General features: G+C 40.3%; 1 protein-coding gene across 1 annotated transcript in view; it reads right to left on the bottom strand.

Moving 5' to 3' along the window:
• si:dkey-112m2.1 (transmembrane protein 132C) overlaps window positions 1-26,331 on the bottom strand; it is a 239,812-nt gene that overhangs the window by 19,971 nt on the left and 193,510 nt on the right. Inside the window, exons 6-7 of the mRNA XM_049603788.1 lie at window positions 12,839-12,982; window positions 8-216 (exon numbers count right to left, since the gene is read on the bottom strand). Coding sequence (XP_049459745.1) covers window positions 8-216; window positions 12,839-12,982 — 353 coding nt within the window. The remainder of the gene's footprint in view (window positions 1-7; window positions 217-12,838; window positions 12,983-26,331) is intronic.

Raw genomic sequence — 26,331 nt, forward strand, 5'->3', positions numbered from 1 at the left:
GCCTTACCTTCTGTTTCCCATACTAGTGGGGACCCTCCAGCCCTTTATCTGGCTGAGCTCGGGGTCAGCCACGTCAATGAGCAAGGGCAGGCGGGGCATCCATACACTCATTTCCAGTTGGGCGCTCAGAAAACTGTAGGTAAAGTTCAGCATCACTTTGCTCTTTCCTCTTGTCTCCTTTCCGTTGACATAAACATAGTCACATCTCTCTGACACCTGGAGACAAGAAGGAAGAATTGACAAGTTAGATCTTGAAAACTTGGACAAAAGTATTCAACATCTTTATAAGAAGTCAGATAAATGTAATGTTTATAAAATTTATCACGGATGTAGTTGTGAAATGTTGTCGTTTGGATTGTTTTGAGAAATCTTCTGTTGTTCTTGTCCATTTGATGTTTTCAGTTAAACAGCCTCTTCTGAGATGCTGGAGGGTGGAAAGATTTGGCACTGCTTCCACAAAACCTCAAGTGTCAGGTCTGCTCAATTTCCTGTGTGTGTGTGTGTGTGTGTGTGTGTGTGTGTGTGTGTGTGTTTGCGTGCATGCAGATGCATCTTTAATGCGTGTGTGCACGCAGGATAATATGTGTGCAAGTGATGTGACTTTGGTCCAACTTAACAGATGGAGCTGAGAAAAGATGCAAACCTGCTTCCTCCAACCAGAGAACAAAACACTTGCCCAAACTGAATTACGACTGGCTGCATGAACATGAAGTACAACTTCAATTGGTTGCCAAGGTTTCTCAGATGCATCTCCAACGTAGAGAAATCATATAGCAGGAACATCAGACGTGTCTGTGATTATCTTCAAAGCGCCAGAATCTCCTCATGAAACATTTTTCCCCTTGAGGACGAAATCTATTAAACAATCTGTCATCATTTTTTTGTTTGTAATCACTTGCATTTCAGTCCATTTCGATCTCAAATACCATCATAAGCTTGATTGGCACAACTGGTAATTTCAGCACATGTCCTCAGTACTGACAATTGCTTCTTTGTAACAAACCACTCACAAGAAGACTGTCATCTGTCTCCACGTCTTTGCATATAACTTGGCAGCTTTACTCTCAAGTGATGTCAGACCAGCCCCCTATCTCTGAGGAACAAAACTGACAGCTTGGTATCTGTCAGTTCTCTCCTCCTCCTCCCTTTCGTTTCCTCTTTCTCTCCCACTCTTTCACTCTCACCCTCATCCTACTAAAGTATTACTGTAACTCCTACATGCTCAGGCTTCTTGTAATGAGAACAGGTTGTGCTTCAGAAGGACAATTCTCAGGCCAAGATCAAAGTGGTTTAAGATTGGACCTGGATTTTTCTTCAAGTGGTCTGTTTCATACTGTAAATCAAACTAAGGTACATAAACAAGTCCTCTGCGTCATCTTGCTCATGATGAGAAACAATATGTACCCACGTGTTTTAGTGGGGAACTTCAATATCAAAATGATGTAGCGTTGCTGCCTTTCTCTGTTTTATATCACGGAAATCAATTATTTGTGGGATTTGGACTGTTTGTCCGACACAAAAAGACATTTTAAAGCCTCGTATTGAGCTCTGAGGAATTGTTACAAACATTTTTCACTACCTCACGATTATCCCAATCAAATAATTGTTTAAAAATAAAACATAAATAATTGACAGATTAATGAATAATGAACAATGAAAATAATACATCAGTTGTAGGCTTGCAGTCTTAATTCACAATGAGACAAGTTGAAAACATGCAACTACTTGCAATGCATCGTTCTGAAACGTTCTACAAACCTGCCAGTTCACACCAATGCAACTAGATGAAACGGTGTATCATCTCTATGCAACAACTCTCTGTACTTCCGCTCTAATTTCCAGCTTTTTGGACATATTTTGTGGCTGAATATAATTTGTAGCTTCTTAAAATATGAATGAGGATAGTGATAGTGAAAGACTGGCTACAGCTGCATTTGTAGACTCCACAATAATATAAATTACCAGTGCTAATTAATCAGTGTGTGTCTGAGGGGGGTATAAGCACATACAGCGAGCAGCAGCAGCGATCCAGCGTCCGACACTAGCACACTGTGAGGACGGAAACAGAGGGCTTGACGGGGAAGGAGCACCTGCTGCAGCAAGTGAGCACGCAGTCTGCGGTCATTTGGCTTGAACAGCACACTTCACTACAGGCTGGTTGGCTGTTGAAACAGGTGATGCGCTTTGTTTTTAAACCAGCTGCCGGTAATTTGACCAGCAGAGTTGTCGGTGACACCATCAGCCGGCTTGAATCGAGCTCAGATGGCCAGTTCACACCACTGCAACTTTTCTCTGCAACGTTCTAAAATGATTTTGTCTTGTCACAAATCATTGGTCTGAACACTGACATAGGTAGAGGAGAAAAAATAACATATGACTTGTTGCAATATTTTTAGTTCTTATCATAGCTACTACAAGAAAAAACTCAACAATTTTTTATTTGTTTTATTCTTCAGCGTGAAGCAGCCAAAGTGGCGTGAAGTCTATTTTTAAATCTAGAGTGGACTGCAAACTGTGGCTACACTTGTCGTCTTGTGACAGTATTACAGTCAGTGGACAGTGGAGCATTGTACTTGTGTAACTTCAAGTGTTTTACCTCACAGTATGCAAGGTGTATAGTAGGGTTGTGTGACATGACAGTTTATACCCTGTAATGATAGACGTGTCCACCGGTAGAGATTTAGCAATGCTGTATCTACCACGGGAGCTATTCAGAGCAGGCTATGTCACAGATATGGGCTGGATTCTTGTGTGATTTCGTGATTTTCACGTGATCTTTCTCACAAATTCAGCTGCCTCACAAGGCAACGTGATGTGGGCAGACATCAAGGAGGCGAATGAAACACAGAAATACAGAAACCTGTAACACTTGTGATTATTATTCTCAGGAACCTTAGAGCTTCCATTATAAAAATTGTTTGGTTTGGTTTAATCAAGCTCAAGTTCGTTTGCCCCCTAGGTGCCGTTTGTTTGGGCGTGTGTGAACACAGCAGTCCCACTTGGATGCGCACCAAAACAACTGGACCGAGACCTTCTTGAAGAGGTGGTCTCAGTCCAGTTACAAACGAACTCTGGTGCAGTTTGCTTGTGGTGAGAACGTGTTCCGACCTCGATCCGTACCAACTGTAGTCACATTACACATGTTTGGGTCAAACATTAGCATGTTCTTGACTAACATGAACAATGACAGCAATATAGTCCACAATGAGCAGCGCTAAAATCAACCTGCGTAGTTGTCCCTCCATTGTGACATTAGAAAGTGTCACATTTATCTTGCAAGTGTACTCTTCTTCAACGTTTGCTTTACTTCCTGGATTTTTCGCACATGGAAATTCTGACCAATCAAGAGCAGCTTTCTTGTGCAAGACTTTTGCTCAGTCCACTTGTAAATGCTGCCGTGAGAACACGAATCAACTCTAGGCAATTATCTAAATTTTTAACGAAATTAGTCCCTGATTCAGACCAAAGCAAGACAACTCTAGGTCTGAAAGCACCCTGTGTTTTACTGTTGTAAGTCTTTTGTCTTCAAGTCAAGTGTCTCATGTGAAGCAGCTGTCTTTTTGTTTGTTTGGAAGTTCCAACTGAAGGAAGGTAAAGAAAGATTAAACAGAAAATAATCAACTGTGATGAAGTACAGGATGGTTATTTAAACCATGTCCTACTTGAATTCACAGAACAATTACTGTATCCTGATGTATACCGTTAGCATGATGTAAAATTATATAAACCATAATAGAAGATTTTGGCCATATTGCCCACCCCCAGTGCGCACCTAAACTGCTGTAAATTTAATAAACAAAAACCAGATTGGTTCTTCATTTGAAGAATTGCAGCTGTCTGCCCTCGTTGGTGCTGAACAGCTGATGCGAGTTGATGATAATGGATTTTTATACTGTATGCAAATGAGTCTATTTGGGAGGTGTGTGCAGGTGGAAGTCGCAGGAACACACACACACACGACATGCACTAATGTGCAGGGTTTCTAAAGGCAGCCATCCAGAGAGTGAGCTGAAAAAATCCACTTCACTCCTCATTGAGTCTCTTAAGCCTCACCTCTGTTTTTGTTGCTGTGTTCATTTTCTCTCTCTCTCTCTTTCTCTGTCTGTCTCTCTCCGTCTGCCCGCATCTCTCACCCTCGACGCTGGAATCAATTTGCGTCAACCTGTCTGTACCTTTCTGGTTTTGTTCCACTTTGTTTCTACACTCTGCATCCATCTTCATTTCTCCTTATGAAAAACATCACACATGATCGCCACAAAGACTTAATTGAGATCTCTTGAAGGTGACATCCTCCCCTCCCCTCCCCCAAATGTATCACCACGAACGTGTCGTGAAACCGCGCACAAATCAATGTCACTTCTCCATGGAAACAATCCATTGTGTTGCTAATCATGCGAGTTTAGAATTTATCCAGAGTGACACGCACAAACACAGATAAGGACACCACGAGATCCAATTCACAGCGAGCCGTACATGGATGAGTTTGTGACTGAAATGACAACTGACTGACTTAAACTGAGTGAATGTCCGATTTCTGAGAGAGTGGAGCATCTGACACTCACATTTATACTCTGCTGGAACATTTTTGCTGTGGCCATTTTCTAAAGGATGCTTGGATGTCTTTAATTCCCTGAAAAATAAATTGTCTAAACACTAAACTGAAATTCAGAGCACTAAGCGTAAGTGATATTTTCCTTTTGATTCTTGCTTAGAGCAGCAAGTATGTGCAATTTCCATCATTGTAAAGTATAAAGACTTACTACAACTATAAAGTGTATTCCAGTGTGAGGTGGTTCAGTGGTTTATTGAATACATCTTAGGGCTCTTCATCATTGTGATAAAAGGAGAAACATCCAGTGCAACTCATGTTAAAAACAGAGCATCAAAACACTTGCTTGTTTTGATTCTTATTACTATTTGTCTCACTTTGTTTTAAAATCAATCTGACATTGAAGTAAAAACCTGGGGGAGGATGTATCGTAATCCCTCGCTTTCAAGGTAGTCTTTAGATTTAATAAACACAATTACATTTCACCGCCGCTTGTTCCTTCTCACCTTTTGTTGTAGGAGAAAATAGTCTAACCGTATTTGTTTTGCCCAGTCGCAAAGCATGGAAATGACTTGGAAGCCAGTCAAAAGCAGCAAGGGCTCACTGAGTCATGCTGCTTCCTGGCCTCACTTGTTACTGTAGAGCACTGTATGCCTCATAATAACGGGTAGAGTAGGCGACTGGCATTGAAAGCGAAAACATTCACATCATGTCTCGAGGAGGGCATTTCAACAGAAGTGCGAGTCTGTCAGGTTGGCTGCGACTTGTACTCAGGATTGTTCTGAATTTGCAAACAGGAAGTGTTTTAAATCTTGTCTTTTAAGGATGATGGCTGAATGCCAGTTTTTTTTCAATGAGGGCTATGACCAAATTATTCCTATCCTCACCATATTTTGAGTGTCTGATTTCCCAATAACAGCTTTTGACTGCTAATATGTGATATCAGAGGTCACTTGAATGCAACAACAGGGAGTCAAGTAACCTCTATTACTGCTTGACATGGGAATAGCCTGCCAGGCGATAGGGTAACTTTGATAACAATAATGAAAATAAATGAAAGGAGGAGTGCTTACTGTGATAGTGCGGTAGCTCCCGAAGGCCCACTGTGGAATTTTTTCTGAACTACTTTGCATTCCCTCTCAGCAAGTGTTGCGTTACCTTGCAACAAATGTTTGCTATCACTGCAAACATTTTGCCATGTCTGTTTTGTTTTTTTTTCTCATAAAAATTATTTTTGGCTTCATTGCCAGATAGACATGAAATTGGGAAAAGAGAAGACAAGGACTCAGCTCCCAGTGCCCCATTGTGCCATATCTAGTTATTTGTCTTGCATCCCTCTTCAAATGCTGTGTGGTTTCTCAAAAAATATTGCAAGGGAAGGCAAACTTGATGCAAGTAGTAGCCAAGCAGCTTTGTACTGAATGGCACATGATTATGTTCCTGCCACTGTACTGTAAGAATCAACTTGTTAGGCAATTAGTTAGGGCTGATGATAATGCTATCTCTTTACAAGAGAGACCTTGGCAGTGATTCATCTGCTGATTTTTTTCAATCCATAAATCATTTACAAAATGTCAAAAGAGTTTAATGGAGACAATCCAGCATGTTCTTATGCCAGCTTGTCAAATACTGACACTTTCTCAAAATATGACTTATTGAATACCCTCCTGTGTCTATTTTTCCACTCAATTTATACTTCTACTACTAATACTACTTGTGTTTAGGTGACAAAAACCATCATGTTTTGGCTTAGAAAAAGATAGGTTGTTACTAACATACAGTAATGTAATGTCATGCACTGTAAAGCCCAATTTGCTCACTCAACTTAAATTTTTTTTGGAAACATCTTGCTCTAAAAACTTTTTGTTTAGTACAACTCGATAACATTAAGGTTTTAAGCACACCAGACACAAAACAAATGTGTCACATGACCCTTGTCTGTCAGGAATTTAATGTCAGTTTGACATGACTGGTTTTTTGTTGTTTGAGCACTTAACTCTATAACATATGAACATAAAAACATTGGGTACATATCAAACAACTCTTTTTTTGATTTTCATTGAGCTATAATAATATATTGTGGCAAGCTAAAGTTTCTGAACCAGGATGTGCTCTTTATTTCACCTGCGCACAACTTCCTGAGCATACACTAACATCCGCACAGACTGTGTATATTGCTTACTCATGGTGCAAAATGTCTTTTACCACAAGATTAACTGTACCCCATTAGAACCATTGTGAAATACATAAACATTTATCACTGCGTAATGGGTAACGGGAGTGATTTAGATCACACTTAAACGGCCTATGGCCTTAAACACGTTATCTCACAGCATGCTGGGAAACTCCACCCATTAAGCCCCAACATGCCACAATATGTTGAGTGCACAATCATAGTGTTTAGAGATTATTGGCCTTACACTAAATGGGCGAAAATCGGCTTTATATAATTTAGTCAAATTATCTCAAAGCTCAAAAATTGTTGACTTAACATAAACAAAATTATGTCAAGCTCTAACTGAACATAAAGTGAAGACATTTTGACAACCTTGGGCATTTGCGTAGACTTTACATTAACATTTTATGTTGTGGGTGGATTGGGGTTTACAGTTTGTGACATATGTCACTAGTGTAGCATGCTACACATACTAGCACACGACCTTATTATCAAATAACTCCATTGAGTTTTGGTTTCACACAGCAAACAAGCAGTGGGCTCGAGGGTGAAAGTCCAGTATTTGTTGGACCCATTCACCTCCCCACCATAGTGGGGCTTTCTCGGTCCCTCATCAGTGTGTTTCATAACACCACGAAAGGTGCTTTTGTGCATCGGCATCTTACATGGACGTTAACTTACATAGCGGCGGTATTTGACGACTGCGGTTGTTGGCTACTGTGTCAACAACTGCAGCTTCCAGTGTGTACTAGGGATGTCACGATTATTTGATTTCACTATTAACCACGATTTTAAATGCCACGGTTAATGATTCGTAAAGATTCCTCAACACCGTCCCTCTCCAAAGATTATGCCGGGACGCGGAACCATATAGAGTAGGTCAGCGCAACTCGCACGGAATGAAAACAAAGTTACACAAGCGGCGTCTCCAAGTGATGAAGTATGGATGAAGAAGACATTTACCCCCCAAAAAAGGGATAAAGTCAGCCGCGGGGTATCATTTTGGCTATCACAAAATGACCAAGGGGTTATTGTTGACGATGGCTTTCCAGTTTGTAAAACATGCCGCAAAAAAGTCGCGGCCAAAGGATCAAACACGAGCAACATGATAGAACACCTGCAGGACAACCACACGGCTTTACATGCACAAGTAAAGGTAAATGCACAATAACTGGGTTAAAATATGTTAATCTCAATTTATCTAATGTAACATTGAATTGAAAAATTATATGTTAGCGTGTCATTTGCAATTAATGGCGTAGTGGTATGATACGAGTTCGGCTTACAGTGCAACTTGACAAGCTAAGGCACGTCTCAAAAACTTTTTAGCTGGATAGTTTTGCAGTTTGTGTGCACACAGCGTGAGGTTGTAATGGTTTTGGGTCCGTGTAGCTCTTTGGAGTGAGACGACAGGCAGAAACTCACGTCCACACGAGTGCGGGATTTCACAAATGCTCTTCGTTTATTTTTACATCAACTTAAAAACACTCCAAGCTTACCAAGCCCAGTTGTACGGCTACTACATTTTCATACATGAACAAAATAGTCGCCACACATACTCATAACCATCACTGTTGTGTTGAGAGATAAATGAAAAAGCAGGAGCACATAAGTATACGTCCGACCAGCGTTGGGTGCGCTCAACAGACTCAAATCATTACAGGCGCTGCTTGATGACGTTGCTACTAGGTGACACAGTACACACCATGTTAAAGGCACATTTCATATATTTGACTGTTACAAGTTCAAATCCTTTTTTTAGTTGTCAGACTGTTTCAGTGTCAGTGTGCAGTGTGGAAGATATACGTAATGTCTTCTCAAGGTCCTCAGTCAGTAAACATTTAGCATTAGTATTACCTCCTTTTGCTTCCTCCCATCTGTGTTGAGTATATGTTGGACTTATCCTACCAGCACGATGTCTGTTTCATTTATTATTAACACTGCATGAGATATGCTCTCAATTTATTTGTGTAATTGTAATTTAAAGAGACCAAAAAGACACGCACATCCTAGAAAAAACTGCTGGACTACAAAGAGGCATGTAGTAAAAGTAGAGTCCGCACACTACTTTTTGGTTACTTTTCTTTGTTGCTATATTATTTTTGTTATGTTGGCATGGAAATAAATGAAACTTAAAGATCTATAAGGAGTGTTCATGTTATTTTACTCATTTATAGTGTGAAATTAATTAATGCATAATAATCGTGATAATCGTAAAACCGTGATTATTTCTCTGACAATAATCGTACCAAGAAAATCTATAATCGTGACATCCCTAGTGTGTACTATATCCAAAAGGTGCCTTTGCTGTGTGTTGGTATCTAACGCCCAGATCACTGACAAAATGACAAGAATTGATGACTTGGGAGTGAAAAGGGGCTGGACAATCATGTTTTTCCAGAGTGTGAGGCAGCATCTTTAAATTGCTTGTCTGGAAATCAGTCCAGTTAATTTATGATTATAGAGGACTGAGAAAGTACACATAGAACCAGTGGATTGTTTGTGACAAAAATGGATATGATTAAGCAGATAACATAGTTGTTTTCAGTTCATTTTGAGTTGACTGTCTAATCAATTAATTAGCTAATTGTCAAGATCTACAGGCAATATTAAAATTTACTGTAGGCTTTGAAATTGGTTTGTTGGTAATGCACAACAGATATAATTTGTAGCAGTGGGGTAAAACAAAGACAGCCAGTTAAATGTTAATATGTTTCTAAGGGTAATTATAGGGGAAGGTCACTATGGTCCGTGCTGTGAGAGGGACTTATTCCTCAAAGTTTCAGTGAAACAGTAAGGGAAAATGGAGATGCCTTTTGATCAAAAAAAAAAAAAAGTTTTATTTTGAGTTTCCTTTGAAAATAGGGTGGAGAGAGGAGGGGTACCGCTTACTGTTCCAAAACTAGACGGGTGGGCAGGGGAGTACGCTACCGAGGTCAGCGTCACAATGTGTGGTGCTACTTCAGTGGATAATTAAACCCTTTGAGAGATCTGCTTCTTCTCTTCTCTCTGATATGCATGTACGGTACACAGAAACACACCAAATCAGCTCCTCAATATAACACAGACACACTCCCAACTATTCTTATGCTCTCGCACATACTCACAATTAAGGACAAACTGTTTATTTTTCTCATTTCTCTCACTCCATTTTCTTTTCATAATACAATAGGGACATGCTGAAGGGCAGATTTAAATCTAAAGTTGCCAGCTTGGTCTTCGCTTACCGCCTTTACTTACTGGATTGTACTAGTGGTTTTGCATTTTTTAGATTAACAATAAATCCTGTGTAACATTTCCCAGCATTCAATAAGGTTTGAGATTAATTACCTGAGCTTTTAGAAAGCCAATGAAAATCAACTTACAGAGATTTGAAACTTGCTCCAGATAGGAAATCCATCAGGGTGAACATTTTGTCAGCTTTTATGGATTGTCAAAGTCGTGTTATTGGCGAGTGGTAATGGAGTTGCAAACAAGGGCTGTTGAGAGAACTCTTCTTCTCCGTGCATACAGATAGCTTTCACACAACAACCTTTTTAATGCAGGAAATGACCTAAATAATACTATGCTTTTTATAACACAGTGTATACATAATGCAATGACTTTTTCCCCACATTATCTGGAGTCATGTAAAATAACCAGAGGGAGGTCGGAGTTGCGATGTTGTCTAATATGAATCTGAGCTGCTGTCTTCTTGAATTTTGGCTCCTTCATATCAGATGAGGAAACACAGATGTAAGCTTGGAAGATGATCAAAAACAAGCACAGACTGGTAGTTTATTTTTTTTTTTTACATTTATTTATTTGTTAATTTTACAGCTACTGCTCTAACTTTTTTAATATTCAGGTCCCTCTCTCTATAAACGCTGCCTATATTTTCAGTCTTTGATACCTTAGAATTAAATCACAATTATACAACAGTTAGTTCCAGCCCTGCAATCTGATTGGTCGAGAGACAGTAAAACCGTGATGATACTGGAGTACAACATCACGGTTATTTCACTGTGTATGTATCACTCCGCCTCACAGCTGATTGCAATCAACAATCAAATCAAAACTGACGGTTAGTGTCAGTTAGGTCAGCAGTTGCGTTGTAGGCTAATTAATTCATCCACTGCCTGTGGAGTGACAGTCCACCATGCAGTCACCAGAGACTTATTTCACCGGCTGCACAAGTAATGGAAACGTGCAGATAAATGTGTATAAAGAGTAAGTGCCTAGCGCACCATGTCTGCGTTACATAGCAACGGTGACAGCGGAGTCCTGAAGGAACTATTTTTGTTGGCGGAAGACAAATAAAATGCTTAAATTATCTATTTTGTCCTCATTTTTCAACATTTCTTAATCAGCCTTGCTTATTTAACTGTTGAACTGTTGTATAAAAGCAATATCACACTCGAGCTTGTGATGCGGCCTCGCGCCTATGACCAAATCACAGCCGTGACGATATCACAGTACAACATCACTCCCTCTCGTGTAATATTGCTTAATTAATTTGAGTTAGAGTGTTTTTATTATTTCATTAAAAACCCTGTGATAGTCTGGTGACCTGTCCAGGGTGTACCCTGCCTCTCACCCAGTGTCAGCTGGGATAGGCTCCCGCACCCCCCCCCCCCGCAGGATGAGCAGTTACGGAAAATAAATGAATGTGTAGTTTTATTATTATCATTATTATTATTATCATTTTTATTTTATTTTATTTTGTTTTGTTTTAGTTTATTTCATTTAATTTCATTTTATTTTTTAAATGATTACGATCAGCAGCAACAACAATAATGATGATGATAATAATAATAATAATAATAATAATAATAATAATAACAGCAATATTTTATTTATATATTTTGTGTATTTATTTATTTAATTTAATTTAATTTAATTTAATGTTATTTTATTTTTTTTATTACAAGATTTCCTCTTATTTACTTGGAGTCCTTACTGAAAACATCGCATGAAAATGGCATTTAGAAAAATATTCAAAAAAGCATGCTGTCTCTTTGATCGCATCTTCATGTTTCCAGCATAAAGTCTGTCTTCTTGATTTGATTTAATTTCACTTCATCATGAGGAAAATTTCTGAAATTTGTCTTACACCCCAGGACGTACGCTATGTCACATCAATACACATAAATACAAAACAACCAACCAACAAAACCAAACTACAAACACTACAAGTCACATCAAGCGTTACAAAAAGTAGATCAGGTGCAACAACTGAATTATTCCTCATTAGATTCAGTGCTCGACCCAGTTACACTGAGGCGACTAATAAGCCATGCTCTGATTTAAAAGGTCGACACACAAAGGAACGTGGAAGTTCCTCAACCTGTTCAATCTTGCCTGTTGGACCCAAAATCTTCTGTGAGGTGGCGAAAGCTCTATTTTTAAAAGAAAACGTAAGAGGGGTCGGATGTAATACTACCAGCCAGAGACAACATTCTTGTATTATGTACAGTTTGGAAACTTGAGTTAAGTGTTTGACCCACGGTCTTTGAGCAGATACATTGCAGTCTAGCCAGTCTAGCTTCAAGCTGAACACAGAGACAACTGTACCATGCATACTGAATAACACTGACTAATAGACTGGGGGGGAAAACAGGATTTGTTCCTTTGCTCCAAATGACCTCAGTCTACTAGGAAAGTAAATGCATTGCTGTACTTTGTTACATTCTTTGATGAATCTGGATCTATCGATGGAGGTCTACTTAAGTGGGCATAGAAAGGCGTACACCTAAAAGCACAACTTCAGGGAAAATGCTTTCTTCCCGCAGCCTGTTGAATGGACACAGCTAATTGTCTCTGATTTCTTTCTTTCTTTCTTTTGTTAGAATTTCTGAGGTATCGATCTGTGACCTGAGGAGAACCTCTGAATTTCTAGCCCACCATTAGACTGAAAAGAAAAAAAAAAGCCAGGCCCTATTTGCTGCAGGAAAGGTAGTACCTGCTTCCTAACCAAAGTGCATCAACCATTTCCACACCACAGCTACCTTTTGCTCACTCTGCACACCCACCCACGTACCACTGGAAAGCTGACCATGAAGCAGGAGGCAAGTAAGACAAATTGGAAAAAGGTAAAACAGAGTGCAGTTGCTCAAAACACATCCCCCACTTACCTTGATAACCTCCTCATCTGTTGACTTGCACTCCACTGACTCTGTTACGTCGGAGACTGCTCCATCTGTTCCTACGGTGACTACCTTTACCGGCACAGCGACGGTTCGCCCATTGAGGACAGCTGTGTTGAGGATCTCAGTGTCCTGCAAGGGGGAAGAGAAAGACACAAATCAGAATGAGTGCTAACAACATAGTAACTGTTGGGACTAACAACTATAGCATGACTGATTCTTAGTTTTCAAAGTCGATACCTAAACACAAACACAAAAGGCCTTTTCTGATCTGACACCCCCTACCAGCTGTACAATATCATTACTGTATGACTGAACCCATCTGGAAAATTAACTCAGTTTTATTATCAGATGTCGTAATGGTTAAAATTTGGAACAAACACCACGTCATTAAGAATAAATAAGAATAAGAATAACTTTATTCATCCCCAAGGGGAAATTCAATTATCTGTCAGCTCATCTATTATATGTCAAAGAATTATAAAGCCTGATGGCTGTTGGTATATAGGATCTTCTATTTCTCTCTGTCTGCATCGAAGAGAGAGGAGCCGTCCACCACAGTTTTTTTGGTTCATCAAGGTGTTGTGGAATGGATGATCTGGTTTGTTCATGATGGCCTCGAACATCTTCAGTGTGCATGTCTCAATCACCTCCTCCAGTGTGTCCAACCTTACTCCAATCACAGAGCCAGCTCTTTTGACTAGTTTGTCCAGCCGCCTTGCATCGTTGTGTCTGATGCTTCCTCCCCAGCAGACTGCAGCATAAAACAACACACTTGCCACCACAGACTGATAAAACATCTGAAGCATCTTACTGCAGATGTCGAGAGATCTGATCTTCCTCAAGAAAAAGAGGAGGCTCTGCCCCTTTTTGTAGAGAGCGTCTGTGTTTAGGGACCAGTCCAACTTATTATGCAGGGGTACACCTAGATACTTAAAGCTTGGCACCACCTCGATGTCCACGCCACAGGTATTCACTGGCTGAAGAGGACACTGCGGTAAGCGATATCTATGATCATGCCTGTCTTTGAGGTGTTCAAGACCTGGCAGTTCTTTGACTCCAGTCACTGAATTCTTTGTTCACTGGGTCACTTGTTTAATTTAGTCATAGACCTTATGTGGCACGTGGCATAAAGTTTGCATCGTATTTCTGGATGTGTGACTCAGAGTCCTATTACTTGAAGTCCGCGTTGTATTAGTGTGAACAGGAATGAAGCCAGTACAGTTTAAAGGATATATTAAAATAGATTATTTTAATTATGTTGGTAAGCTGACAGAAATCAGGTACATCCTGCCTGCCTTTGGCTGTAAAATTAATATAAGTATTCAAAACTGAACTGTAAAAACTGTTAAAACATGTAAACTGAGAGTCATTTATTATGGAACATGCATATTTATTAAAAATAGGACTAATCTAGTTAATCAATTTTAATTTGAACATATACCTAAAATCCTTTTTACTGACATGTGAAAGTTAAAGTAGCACAATGTGTCTATAGTTTTATATGTGGCCTATTTAGCAGTGCTGTGCAGGTGCTGTTATGAGTAATCACCTGAGCTTGGGTGCGTGCTCATCATGCAGTAAAAGAAAGTTAAGGACACTGCCGAGACAAGACGCAGTGATGCCTGCCTCTATGGTTTCAAGACCTGGCAGTGTTTACCCCTGAATTCGGGTTCACTGGGTCACTTGTTTAATTTAGTCACTAGACCTTATGAGCAGAGAGGACAGTTTGCATCGCTAATTGTAATCTGTGACCCAGTCCTATTAAAAATACAGAGCCTGCACTGTTAAAATATTTCATTTAAAAGGATATATTAAAATAGATTATTAGTTAACAATTTGGTAACAACTGACAGAAATCAGTTTACAAGTCTTTGAGTATTAAAATATAAATAAAACTGAACTGTAAAAACTGTTAAAACATGTAAATTAAAACTTATCTTTCATTTTGGTTAAAAATAGGAATAAAAATAAAATAACATTAGTTAATCTATTTCATTTGAAAATTTCAAACTATCAACACTTTTTGCTGACAAAAATTGCCCAAAGTACCTAAATGTGTCTATAGTTTTATATGTGGTATTTAGCAGTGCTGTGCTTTTGTGTGCTGTTATAGTCCATCCTAATTTTGGGTGTTTTCTGTGCTCATCATGCAGTAAAAGAAAGTTAAGTGCACTGACCGAGACAAGACCAGGTCTGGACAACAAGGGAATAAAGGAGCCGTAGCCTCCAAGAAGCGGGCACTAAACCAATCTCTGCCTGACTGAGGCACTGGAGGAGCTGAGAGCAGAGAGGACAGTCGCTTTTTGTCACAGACCATCACTATGGAACAATTTGGAACAACTATGGAACAGTTTACCTGTATTAAAATCAATAACTACACTGGCATTGTTCAAAACAGAACTGAAAACTTATCTTTCATTTTGTATGTCCAAAAAAACTAAAAATACAAATAAAATAACACCAGCCCTTAAAAACAATTATGGGTGAAAATTTCAAACTATCAACACAGAATTTAGTTGACAAAAATTGCCCACATTACCTAACCAAGAAGCCCAAAAGTGTTTTTCCTGCTTTCTCTGCGGGACACATATTCTCTGGCAATTGCCTTCCTGTCCATTATGTCCAGTTTTTCTTTATGAATATGACACATGGCCACACTGTTCAGCCGTGTTTGTGTCATGGTGCTCCGGAGCCATGGCTTCAGCCTCCGTAGCCCACTAAACCCTCTCTCTGCCTCAGCTGACGACACTGGCACAACAATAAGCAGTCTGATGAGTGTCTCAACTTGATCAAAGAGGTCACGGACCTCTAAACACATCCTCTGAAGGATATCAACAACATCACTGCTGGACTGGAAGTTGTACTTTGCTCTGAACATAGCAAGCTGTACCTTCAGGCTCTCTGCATTGAGCTCTGGATACTTTTGCACAGCATCATTTATCTCTCCAGTTAAGAGGACTTGCTCCAATTTCTTTATCATTTTCATCCCTTCCTGCTCAAATCGTTCTCTGATCTGAACATCCACCACATCAAGGACTTTGTAGTACTCTGCTCGATAGTACTCAGTGGGAGATGAATGCACATGTGCAGGAGCAGACCCAGTATAGCGCTGAGGTGGCTTATGGTGACGTGGGGCTGCAATTAGTGATAGACTGAGTCTCTCACACATTTGTGATGCATTCCTGTGAACAGTTTGGAAACACTCTGGGTTTCTTTTTTTTTGTTATCTCTAAGGCAAGCAAAAGGCCAAGAACAACATTTCCCTGCTGAAATTTTTCATATAAGCCCTGGGCCCTGCCTGCTGCATCTGAACGACCTGTTGCCATCTCACTCTTGTCTTGTCCGAACTGTCCATCGTGTGGGACAAAGAGGTCTTATAGCCTGCTGTGGCCCCTCCTCCATTATTGCGATGCCCTGGAAGATATCCTTAAGCTTGCCTGACTGGCCAAAAAAACCTCCCAACTCATGAACCCATTCCATGGAGTTACGAATCACAGCTGAGGCTGTACAGGCTTGCTGGGTGATGAGGTTCACACAATGTGCACCACAGTGCACGTATGGAGCAAGTGGTTGCTCTCTCTGAATAATGGCCTGTGCTTCTGAGTATTTACCAGCCATATTCGCTGCTCCATCGTATGCTTGGCCTTGTAAACCAGTGATGGACAAATTGAGGCGCAACAACACGTCCTTCACCACCTTTGCCAGATTTTCTCCAGTGGTCAGTGAAACCTCATACAGACCAATAAATTCTTCATGCGCAACCAAATCATGGTCAACATACCTCAAACATAATGCCTGTTGTTCTTTTCCAGACTGATCTCTTGTGCCATCCATCATTATGGAGAACTGCAATAGTAGAACTGATTGAATCTTGTCAGATATCTCCCTGACAATGAAGGTGCTCATCAAGTTGAGGAACTCGTTTTGAATAGTTCCTGATGTGTAAACATCCTTTTTATTTCCCAGCCACCTGGAAAGGCATGGGTCTCTCTCTGCCTTAAATTTGAGTAGTTGATCAAGATTTCCCTCATTTGAATCATGGCCCGAGAGCGAAACCCTGTCTTGCCAACAACTGCACACCACCAATTATTTTTAAGAGGCATTCCCTTGCTTCTTTTTGTTTTGATGCAATCAGACTTTTCATGTTTATTGAATCTCTCAATGGCCTTTTTCCAGTTTTTGAAGCCTGCTGAAATAAATGCAGGTTCCGCATTCTTTGCCAGTGGTGAAGTATCTGTGTGAAATGCTTTGGAGCAGTAAAAACATAGCACACCTTCTACATGGGGACTAAAATGGAGCCATGGGAATCTGGTGTACCATTGTGTTTGAAATGTAAGAACATGTTTTCCAACAGACTGTTTAATGATATATTTTGTATCTGGTTGATTTGGTTTGGATGCAGAGATGTCCATCACCATTATTTCCTCTTCCTCACCATCTCCCTGTTCTTCTCCTGTGTTCGCAGCATTTCCCTCCTCTACATCTTCTAATGTGTTTTCTCCCTCTCCTTCTCTTCTGTTCTCTCCCTCTCCTTCCCCTCTGTTCTCTCCTTCTTCCTCTCCTCTGTTTTCTCCCTCTCCTTCTCCTCTGTTCTCTTCCTCTTCTTCTCCTCTATTTTCTCCCTCTCCTTCCCCTCCGTTCTCTCCTTCTTCTTCTCCTCTGTTTTCTCTCTCTCCTTCCCCTCCGTTCTCTCCTTCTTCCTCTCCTCTGTTTTCTCCCTCTCCTTCTCCTCCGTTCTCTCCCTCTTTGTCTCCATGCTCTTCTTTGTCCTCCTGACTCCTGGACCTCCCTTTCTCTGTAACATCCTACATATAGAACTCAGTGTTAATATTCATGAACATGGAAGTGTTGAAATCTCTTATGTAAACTTAGAATAAACCTGATTTTGATGAGGAATTGTTCCATTCTTTTGTTGATCTTTTATCTGCTTTAGTTTTTTACACACCCACTCACATGTCATAAACATTCAAACATATTTCACAACAGGTGGAAATAGGAACATACAGTTATTAAAATACTTAATACTTTTACAAAGTTAAAAATAATTTAGGCTTAAGATTAATGCTGACAGGACTGATTCCCTAGGATCCATTATTTGACTTCACGGGAAAAAACGTTGAAGTCTGTGCAAAGTTTCAGATTGGTTGGGAGATTGTTCCATGATTTGACAGCTTTAAAATAAAAAGCAGATTGAGCAAAGGCAGAGTTACGCTTAGGGATGTTACAATTTCCACTTGAGACAGATCTTGAGGCTCTGATAGTGTGTTCAGAATGGAGTTTGACAAAACTTTTCATTGGGGGAGGAGCAACATTATGGATTATTTTGTGTACTAAACGGACATCAGAATACAACATTAAATTATCAAAGCTAAGCATTATATATTTGTTAAGTATTTCACAGTGGTGATACTGTCGTGATTTTCTGTCTGAGATTTTCAGGGCTTGTTTGTGGAGTGTCCTGATGGGTTTCAAGACAGATGTACTTGCCTGAGACCAACATGACATGTAATAATTATAATAAGACAGAACCATGGCATTGAAATTTACATTACTTTATATTTACATATATTTTATTGCTCTTACTGTTTTAACTAATCTTTCATTGAAGATTTTAATATTTTCTTTGCAATTAAAATAAAATAAAATAAAACATCCTTCATCTAGATTTTTAACAACCAACAACACAGTGTGAAAAAAAGGATCTGCACACTTGGATCAGTGCAAGTATCTTGGGCTTTATGCACAGCTCCACTATTTCCTGAACTTAAACCAGCTCCTTTATTTCCTGTCTTACATTATTGGACAAACTGATAAATCCAGGTGTGTCTGACCATTGTTGTGACTAGTACTGAGGTCAGACACAGTAGTAGTGGAGCTGTGGAGCTGGGCATAAAGCCTAAGCTTTCGGTCTGAGGACCTTCGTCAGGGTAACAGTCTGCACCTGAGAAAAAGAACAGTCTGTAGTCCTCTCTGCACAGCAATAGATTTTGAGTACAGGAAACACTCCACTCCTAACCCTTTATTTAGGGGTATGCATAGATTCAATCTTCTATTTGTTATACTGTGTATATATGTATATATTTTTTTTCTGTTTTTTCTCTGTTGTCTAGTTGTTATCTGTGCATGGTTCTTGTGGAGTGTTTCCTGTACTCGAAATCTATTGCTGTGCAGAGAGTACTACACACCCTGCTTTTGAACTACTACTACTATCTCCCATCTAAGCAGGAGTGGCACAGCACAGGTGTTGCTGACCGCCTTAATCAACCACATAAGACTGTTTTTTTGTTCTCAGGTGCAGACTGTTACCCTGACGAAGGTCCTCGGACCGAAAGCTTGGTGAATTAAAGATACTTGCATTGATCCAAGTGTGCAGATTCTCTTTTTCTTTTTTTTTTTTGGAAATTTTCTTTTTATTTGGAAAAGCGAATATTTACAGTTTCATTTACAACATTGCAATCATTCCCTGGACCCCAAAAGTGTCATCTCCCTTGGTTTATCCGCCTCATTCCCCTTGGTAATTGGGTAGAGTGAAGTCCAAGTGTCCTTTCCATGCTGCTCTTCCAAGTTATTTTAAAGTCATTCAAATAATTATATCCAGTGAACAGAACCAGGGGAGCTCACTTCCTGAGGCATCTCAGTTTCACATACAGTGAAAACAAATAAAACAAACAGACAAAAAATCTTAAATAGAGTACTTATTCAAGTGATGCACACAGAAGTATTTTAAATAAAGAGTGGACAGTCACAAATTACAAACAGCCTCAAGTGAAATCAGATCTTACAGGTTTTGTGTACTCAGTCCATTTGGACTCAGATTCTCTTTTTCACACTATTTCACACGTGGTTTTCTGGCACCTTGGCTTGGTCGTGAGTGCGGTGACCTGATAATCTCTCTTTGTATTAATGTACAATATGTGTAATCTCAACCCTTTCAAGTACAGTCAAGTAATGAATATCTTTCTTTTTCAGGACAACCTGGAAAATCAGAATATGTGTGCTGAAAATTTCAGCACACATATTCATTCATGTGACATCATTTAATGATGTCTCATGAATGGATTAAAAGTTATATGACTACAAAAACAAAAGAAAAAATTTTTAAAAAATTAACCGAGAATTGAATTTCACAGAATTTTATTTTTAAAAAACACACATATCAACAGTTATCAATTTATCTTTATTTTATCATGGAGGATTATTAGGCTATTCCTTTCTTTTCACTTCTGGCAGAAAACTATCTTGCCTCAAGTTGATCTTTGGATGCTACCGTCAAAAAACAAAAGAAGAAGAAATAGTAGCATCTGATTGGTCGAGAGACTGACCAGAAGTCGTCATTGTTTACGTCAAGCCCATACACTGTTTATAAAAAAGGTCAAGCCTCACAATGGAGGTCCGGTATCATAATTTACACGTTTTTAATCACAAAATGTAATATTTAATTACTATCACGGAGTTATCACGGTGGATTTACTGTAGCCTAGGCTACGATGTTCTTGGGAGAGAAAAAAAAACCTCTGCACTTAACGGCTGGATTGAAAACTTTCTTGAAAAGACTGTCCTGAGCCCACCGTAGATCGCCAAAAGAGTAAGCTTCTGATCACAGTTTTCCCCATTAAGTTCCTTTGTGTGGTGTGGTGCGGGCTGCGGGGGAGAGCAGGGTCTCCGCCGACAGAGAGATGATGTTGATTTGAGGGAGCGGCGGAGAGCCGGTTTTCTCTGCATTCACTTACATGACAACTTGACTTGAAAAAGAAGTCAATTTTCTGCTGCTCCCTCTTCCTTTTTGGCATCTCTGCCTCCTTCTTCTCTCTGTTGGGTGTCAATGTTGTTCAATGTCAGCCATCGGTGAGTGACAAAAGCTCCGACTGACATAACATCAAATTTCGTGGGCCGGCGGCCGCCGGCCGGTTGCGGACAACAGTCTGTGATTGGGTGAATGTCCGTTAAATTTGACCAATGCCTTTTCATGCAGCATAAGGGGGGGGGTGAGGTGCGCTCCATTTTTGTATGCTGGTGCACTGCCAGGGTGGGCAAACGGGTTTACCTTTGGAAAATGTGTGGGGGGTGAAAACGTGGGGGGGATGAAATCATCTTGCTGTAAAAGTGGGGGTGTCACCCCATCCCCCACGAGTGTGACACCCCTGCCGTGCTGCTCATTAATGTCCCAAAAACACAGTTTCTGGGACAATGCAACATTTTGGATCTAACAGAGATCTTCGTCAGGCATTGTCAGTGCTTCGTCAGGCATTATCAGTGCTTCGTCAGGCATTGTCATCGCCTCACAAAGATTTCTGTTAGATTGAAACATTTCATAATTAAAGTTGCTAGGAGCTTTTAATGCAGTGTGCAGAGCTCTTGTCTCATACTTTAACCTGAGCCGTGCTGTACAACATGATAGAAATCATTTCACAGTTGTCCGAACTCCAGTAACACTTGTGGTATTTAGAACAACTTTATAGTAAGACCAACGCGTTTCGGCTTGTGGCCTTTGCAAGTATTTCACATCTCTACAGGGCTGGTAGTATACAGCTGATATACACCTATCAGCCAAAACATTAAATCCACTGGCAGATGAAGTGAATAACAATGATCATCTTGTTAGAGTGCAGTGTTCTGCTGGGAAACCTTGGGTCCTGGCATTCATGTGGATGCTACTTGATGTGCTCCACCCACCTAAACGCCATTGCAGACCAAGTAAACCTCCTTATGGCAACAGCACTTATCGATGGCAGTGCCTTCAAATACCCCAGATCCCAATCTGATCGAACATCTGAGGAATGCGCTGTTAACCCTGAGGTATCCCCAATCCATGGTGGGTCCTCCTTGGACCGGACTTGGCTCTGACCTGTCAAGGCATGGACACAGGACCTCTGGAGGGTGTCCTTTGGAGCCTGGCATCAGGGTGTTACTTTCAGATCTTTTGAGTCCCGTGGGTTGTGAGATAGGGTACTAGCATGTCCCACACATGTTTGATCATGTTTGATTGCCCTGAGCTCTTTGTCTGATTCCTCGTACCATTCCTGAGCCACTTTTGTGTTGTGGCATGGCGTATTGTCCTGTTGGGGGGGGGGGGTACCTGGTCTGCATTGGTGTTTAGTTGGGTGGAGCGTGTCAGGTGGCACCCACATGAATGTCAGAACTCCAGGTTTCCCAACAGAACATTGCACTGTAACGAGATGATCAATGTTGTTCACTTCTCCTGTCCATGGTTTTAATGTTTTGGCTGATCGGTGTATATATTTTTTTCATTGGTATCGGCTCATTACCCGATAGTGGCCAACACACAAGTTCAGGCATGGAATTGGTATTGGGAAAGAAACAATATTGGAACATCTCTAGTTGGGAATAGGGAAAGAGTAAAGAGAAATTACCATTTGTAAGGGTGAGGGAACCTTTGTCATTATGGTTACAATAATAAGCTCCTTGCTAATGTCAGGTCAAGATTGTGGTCATGATCAAATGAAGATTAGAAGGCAGCACATACACCACTTGCTTTGTTTTCTTTGTGGTGCAGGGAATCATTTCACACAAGATTCAATGCCAAAGAAAAAAGTCCATTCCCCTACACACTCTCCCTCAACTCTGCACTGATTTATTCACAGTAAACAGTCGACAAGACATAAACTGATGAGTAAAGAAATCAATGTTGGCTATTGGTGTGTCAAAGTTAAATTTTTTGTTGAGCCATCCACCCTGATCTCCTTCCTGTGCGTACTTTGTGCCTCTATCATAACGTGACCTGGCTTCTTCCTTTGCTCCCGATGGACGAATAGTTGTAATTAATATGGCTGCTAGAGGGCGTACTACAACTTACCTGGCTTTTGGGCAATGGCTGAAATTACTGAGTTGGGGATGACAGTCTCTAATTAAGACACAGCCTCTAAATCACCTCAGACATGACTGTACTGCAACTCACTTGGTCGTAGATTTTATTCTGATATATCTCCAATAAACTTCATTTTGATGTTGACATTTTGACATTTTGGAATATGATTGTACACTGTCTTACTAGGCCTAAGATACAGAGTCATGTCAGTGCATTCAGACTTTTGTCTGCCTTGATTAGAAAAGTTCCTGGAACTAGGGGGAAACAGATTGCCTCCATTAAAAGCGGAAAAATTAGCCTTCCAACAGATCCAACTTTACAATGTCCTATTTAAACTTCTGCATGTGTTAAATACACTCCCACAACTATTAGACAGCTGTGGAGCTGTTCAGGCGCCTTTTTAATGGAGCTATGTTAGCTTAGCACAAACACAGAAAGCAATGCTCACTGCAGAGTCCTTGTTGCTACTCACATTTATTGAAAGCTCAAAGTGCAGCTCATTTCCACTTAATTTAACTCTATTTCCTTGATGTAAACTTCTGGACGTACTAAGTGTGTCTAACTGAATCAGACACATTAAGAGTAATGATGATTGAGATTCAACAATGCTAACACACTTGTGTTTGTGTAGTCTGCCGTAAACAGGTAAGATATTTATGCACTTACTCTCTTTTTAAAACGCTGCTTACAAATTGCGTTATATGAACACTGAAAAACAATGTCTGAGAGAAAACAGAAATATTACATGCTGTGGGTAAAACACAGCACACACATTGCAAATGACGTGAATGAATCACTTTAAGTGCATGATAATAGCAAATAAAACAAAACAACATAAACAAAAGAGGCATTAGAAAAGGCCAACGTTTACACACAAGCTTTTAGAAGTGTTTCAATAGTAGCACTGAGTCAGCTGAGGGGGAGGCTGTTTCACAGTGTTTGACCTAAAACAGCAGAAGCTTAATCCCCTTTTGTTTTCAAGCTGGACCAAAGAACATTTAACAGCCTTTGTCAGCAGATCTGAGGAATGCTAACCACTATATGAAGTTTAAGATGAGAAATGTAGGGTGAATACTATATCTTTACAGTATATGTAGCAATAAATGATATGCTGTTTAGTATTGGTCAGAAATGTCTCAAACTGACACTATGCCATGAGTCAGGCCTGCAAGTAACAATTATTTTTATCTGTCAGTTTTTGCAATTAATTTAATAATTATTTATTAATTAGAAGAAAACTGCTTATGGCAAGTTTTGCAGAGCTTGTTATAAAATTATTTTTTCTGAGCAGCAGTCCAAAAGATATTCAGTCAATGTGATGACAAGTAACAGCAAAAAGCAGTCTATTGTAAGAAATATAGTCTATAATTTTAGCAGTGTACTGCAAAATCCTTAACAGTATAACAACACAGTTATACTGTATAATAAAGTCTTTAAGTAAACTGTTACCCCCATAACATTGCCAGGCTCACAATGGACATTTAAAGCAAAGCAACAGAACCAAAGATATCATCCTTGATGTATTCTTCTTCCTTGTCAAGACCTGCTGACTGCATTACCCACAGTGCAACTAGATCTCCGACAGTTCAGCTGTAGATTCAGGTGCGCCATGCTAGTTGCAGCATGGTTCAGTGTTAATGTCATTATTTTACTCGCCTGGTTTCACAGGTGGGTCAGAAATCTATTTCCCAAAGTCAGTTTTTACTTGCCCCCGATACAAATTGTTTTGTTGACTGATTGTTATCAAATTACAAAAAAGACTAAAGTTAATTGCTATGTTTAAGATTTATGTCAGTAAATCAATCAGAACTAGGGCTGCAAAATTAATCTAAATATTATGGAAATTTGTGAGGTGACAGTAGCAAGAGGGTTCCTGGTTCAAACCCAGAGTGGGGGAGCCCTTCTGTGCGGAGTTTGCATGTTCTCCCCATGTCAGCGTGGGTTCTCTCCGGGCACTCCGGCTTCCTCCCACAGTCCAAAGACATGCAGATTGGGGACTAGGTTAATTGGTAACTCTAAATTGTCCATAGGTGTGAATGTGAGCGTGAATGGTTGTTTGTCTCTATGTGTCAGCCCTGCGATAGTCCGGTGACCTGTCCAGGGTGTACCCTGCCTCTCGCCCAATGTCAGCTGGGATAGGCTCCAGCCCCCCCGCGACCCTCAAGAGGATGAAGCGGTTAGAAGAATGAATGAATTATGGAAATTTGTGAGGTGACAGTAGCAAGAGGGTTTCTGGTTCAAACCCAGGGTGGGGGAGCCCTTCTGTGCTGAGTTTGCATGTTCTCCCCATGTCAGCGTGGGTTTTCTCCAGGTACTCCAGCTTCCTCCCACAGTCCAAAGACATGCAGGTTAATTGGTGACTCTAAATTGTCTGTAGGTGTGAATGTGAGTGTGAATGGTTGTTTGTCTCTGTGTCAGCCCTGTGATAGTCTGGAGACCTGTCCAGGGTGTACCCTGCCTCTTACCCACTGTCAGCTGGGATAGGCTCCAGCCCCCCCACAACCCCCAACAGGATAAGCAGTTACGGAAAATGAAGGAATGATTTATGGAAATCTCAATATGGCTGAGTGCCATATCTAAATTGCAGGAGCTGCAATTTTTTCTGATAAAGGTAAAATGTGTCACAATATGCCATTATGAATGAAGCAATGTGGTGTTACTGAGATGCAGATTTGTTCGTAACTTAGAATATCTATGATGTGATACTTTAATGTCTTGTTTTTACATTTTGTGTGGACCCCAGGAAGAGCGGTCATTGCCGTGTAACATCTATTGGAGATCCTGAATAAAGAATGCCAAATCATACAGCAAATCATATTCCAGATTTTTTGCATATTATGCAGCTCTAATCAAACATTCTTACATATTAAAAACAGGATGACAAACCCCTCTCCTTCCCCCAGACATGGACTCATTAACTGTGAGTGGCTAAGTGAGCTTAACCATGTGTGGGTGAATGAGTGAAAGCACAGGCTTAAGCAGATGCTTTGCACCTCAGCCTAATGAAACCATACAAATACAAATCTTAACTTCCCCCGACGTGCTCTCCTGATCCTGCTGACAGCCATCTTTGTACAACACACTCAGCATCGAAACTGGCAATTGCTGACCCCTTCAGTGCTAATGTAAAGCAGCCTCCTCAGTATTTCAACTGAACGGTTGCTTTGCCAATCTGTCCTAATCTGCTTCATTAGCTCCAGAAAAACACTGTGTTTAATTATTTTATAACACTTTCCTGATCAGGCGAGTGAGTTGCTATATTTACTCGCCCAGCGTTGCATTTTAATGGCCCCACACAGTCATTATTGTTGAGTCCATAGCAACCTGTAGCAACTATCCTCAAGCAGACAGAAGGTGTGAGCTACAGAGGTAGAGCCGCCACGAACACTGCCCAAGGTGACATCACTTGAGGTTGTTTACAGCTCAACACCTGTAAACAGACTTTCATGTGTAAAATGGTGGAATGGTGTTTACAAGGAAGTAGAATCACATTACAGCTATTTGAGTCTTGTAAAGCTCCTTCTGTTGAGTGAAATTCAACCCCAGACAACTTTGACAGTTAGACTTTATGTCAAATTCCAGGCGTTTAAGAGATATCACAAGATGCACTTGAGAATTGAAGGCCTTATAGAGGAGCAGAGAGGAGATAATG

Source organism: Epinephelus fuscoguttatus, linkage group LG18 (genome assembly GCF_011397635.1).
Source record: "Epinephelus fuscoguttatus linkage group LG18, E.fuscoguttatus.final_Chr_v1".
NCBI lineage: Eukaryota > Metazoa > Chordata > Actinopteri > Perciformes > Serranidae > Epinephelus > Epinephelus fuscoguttatus.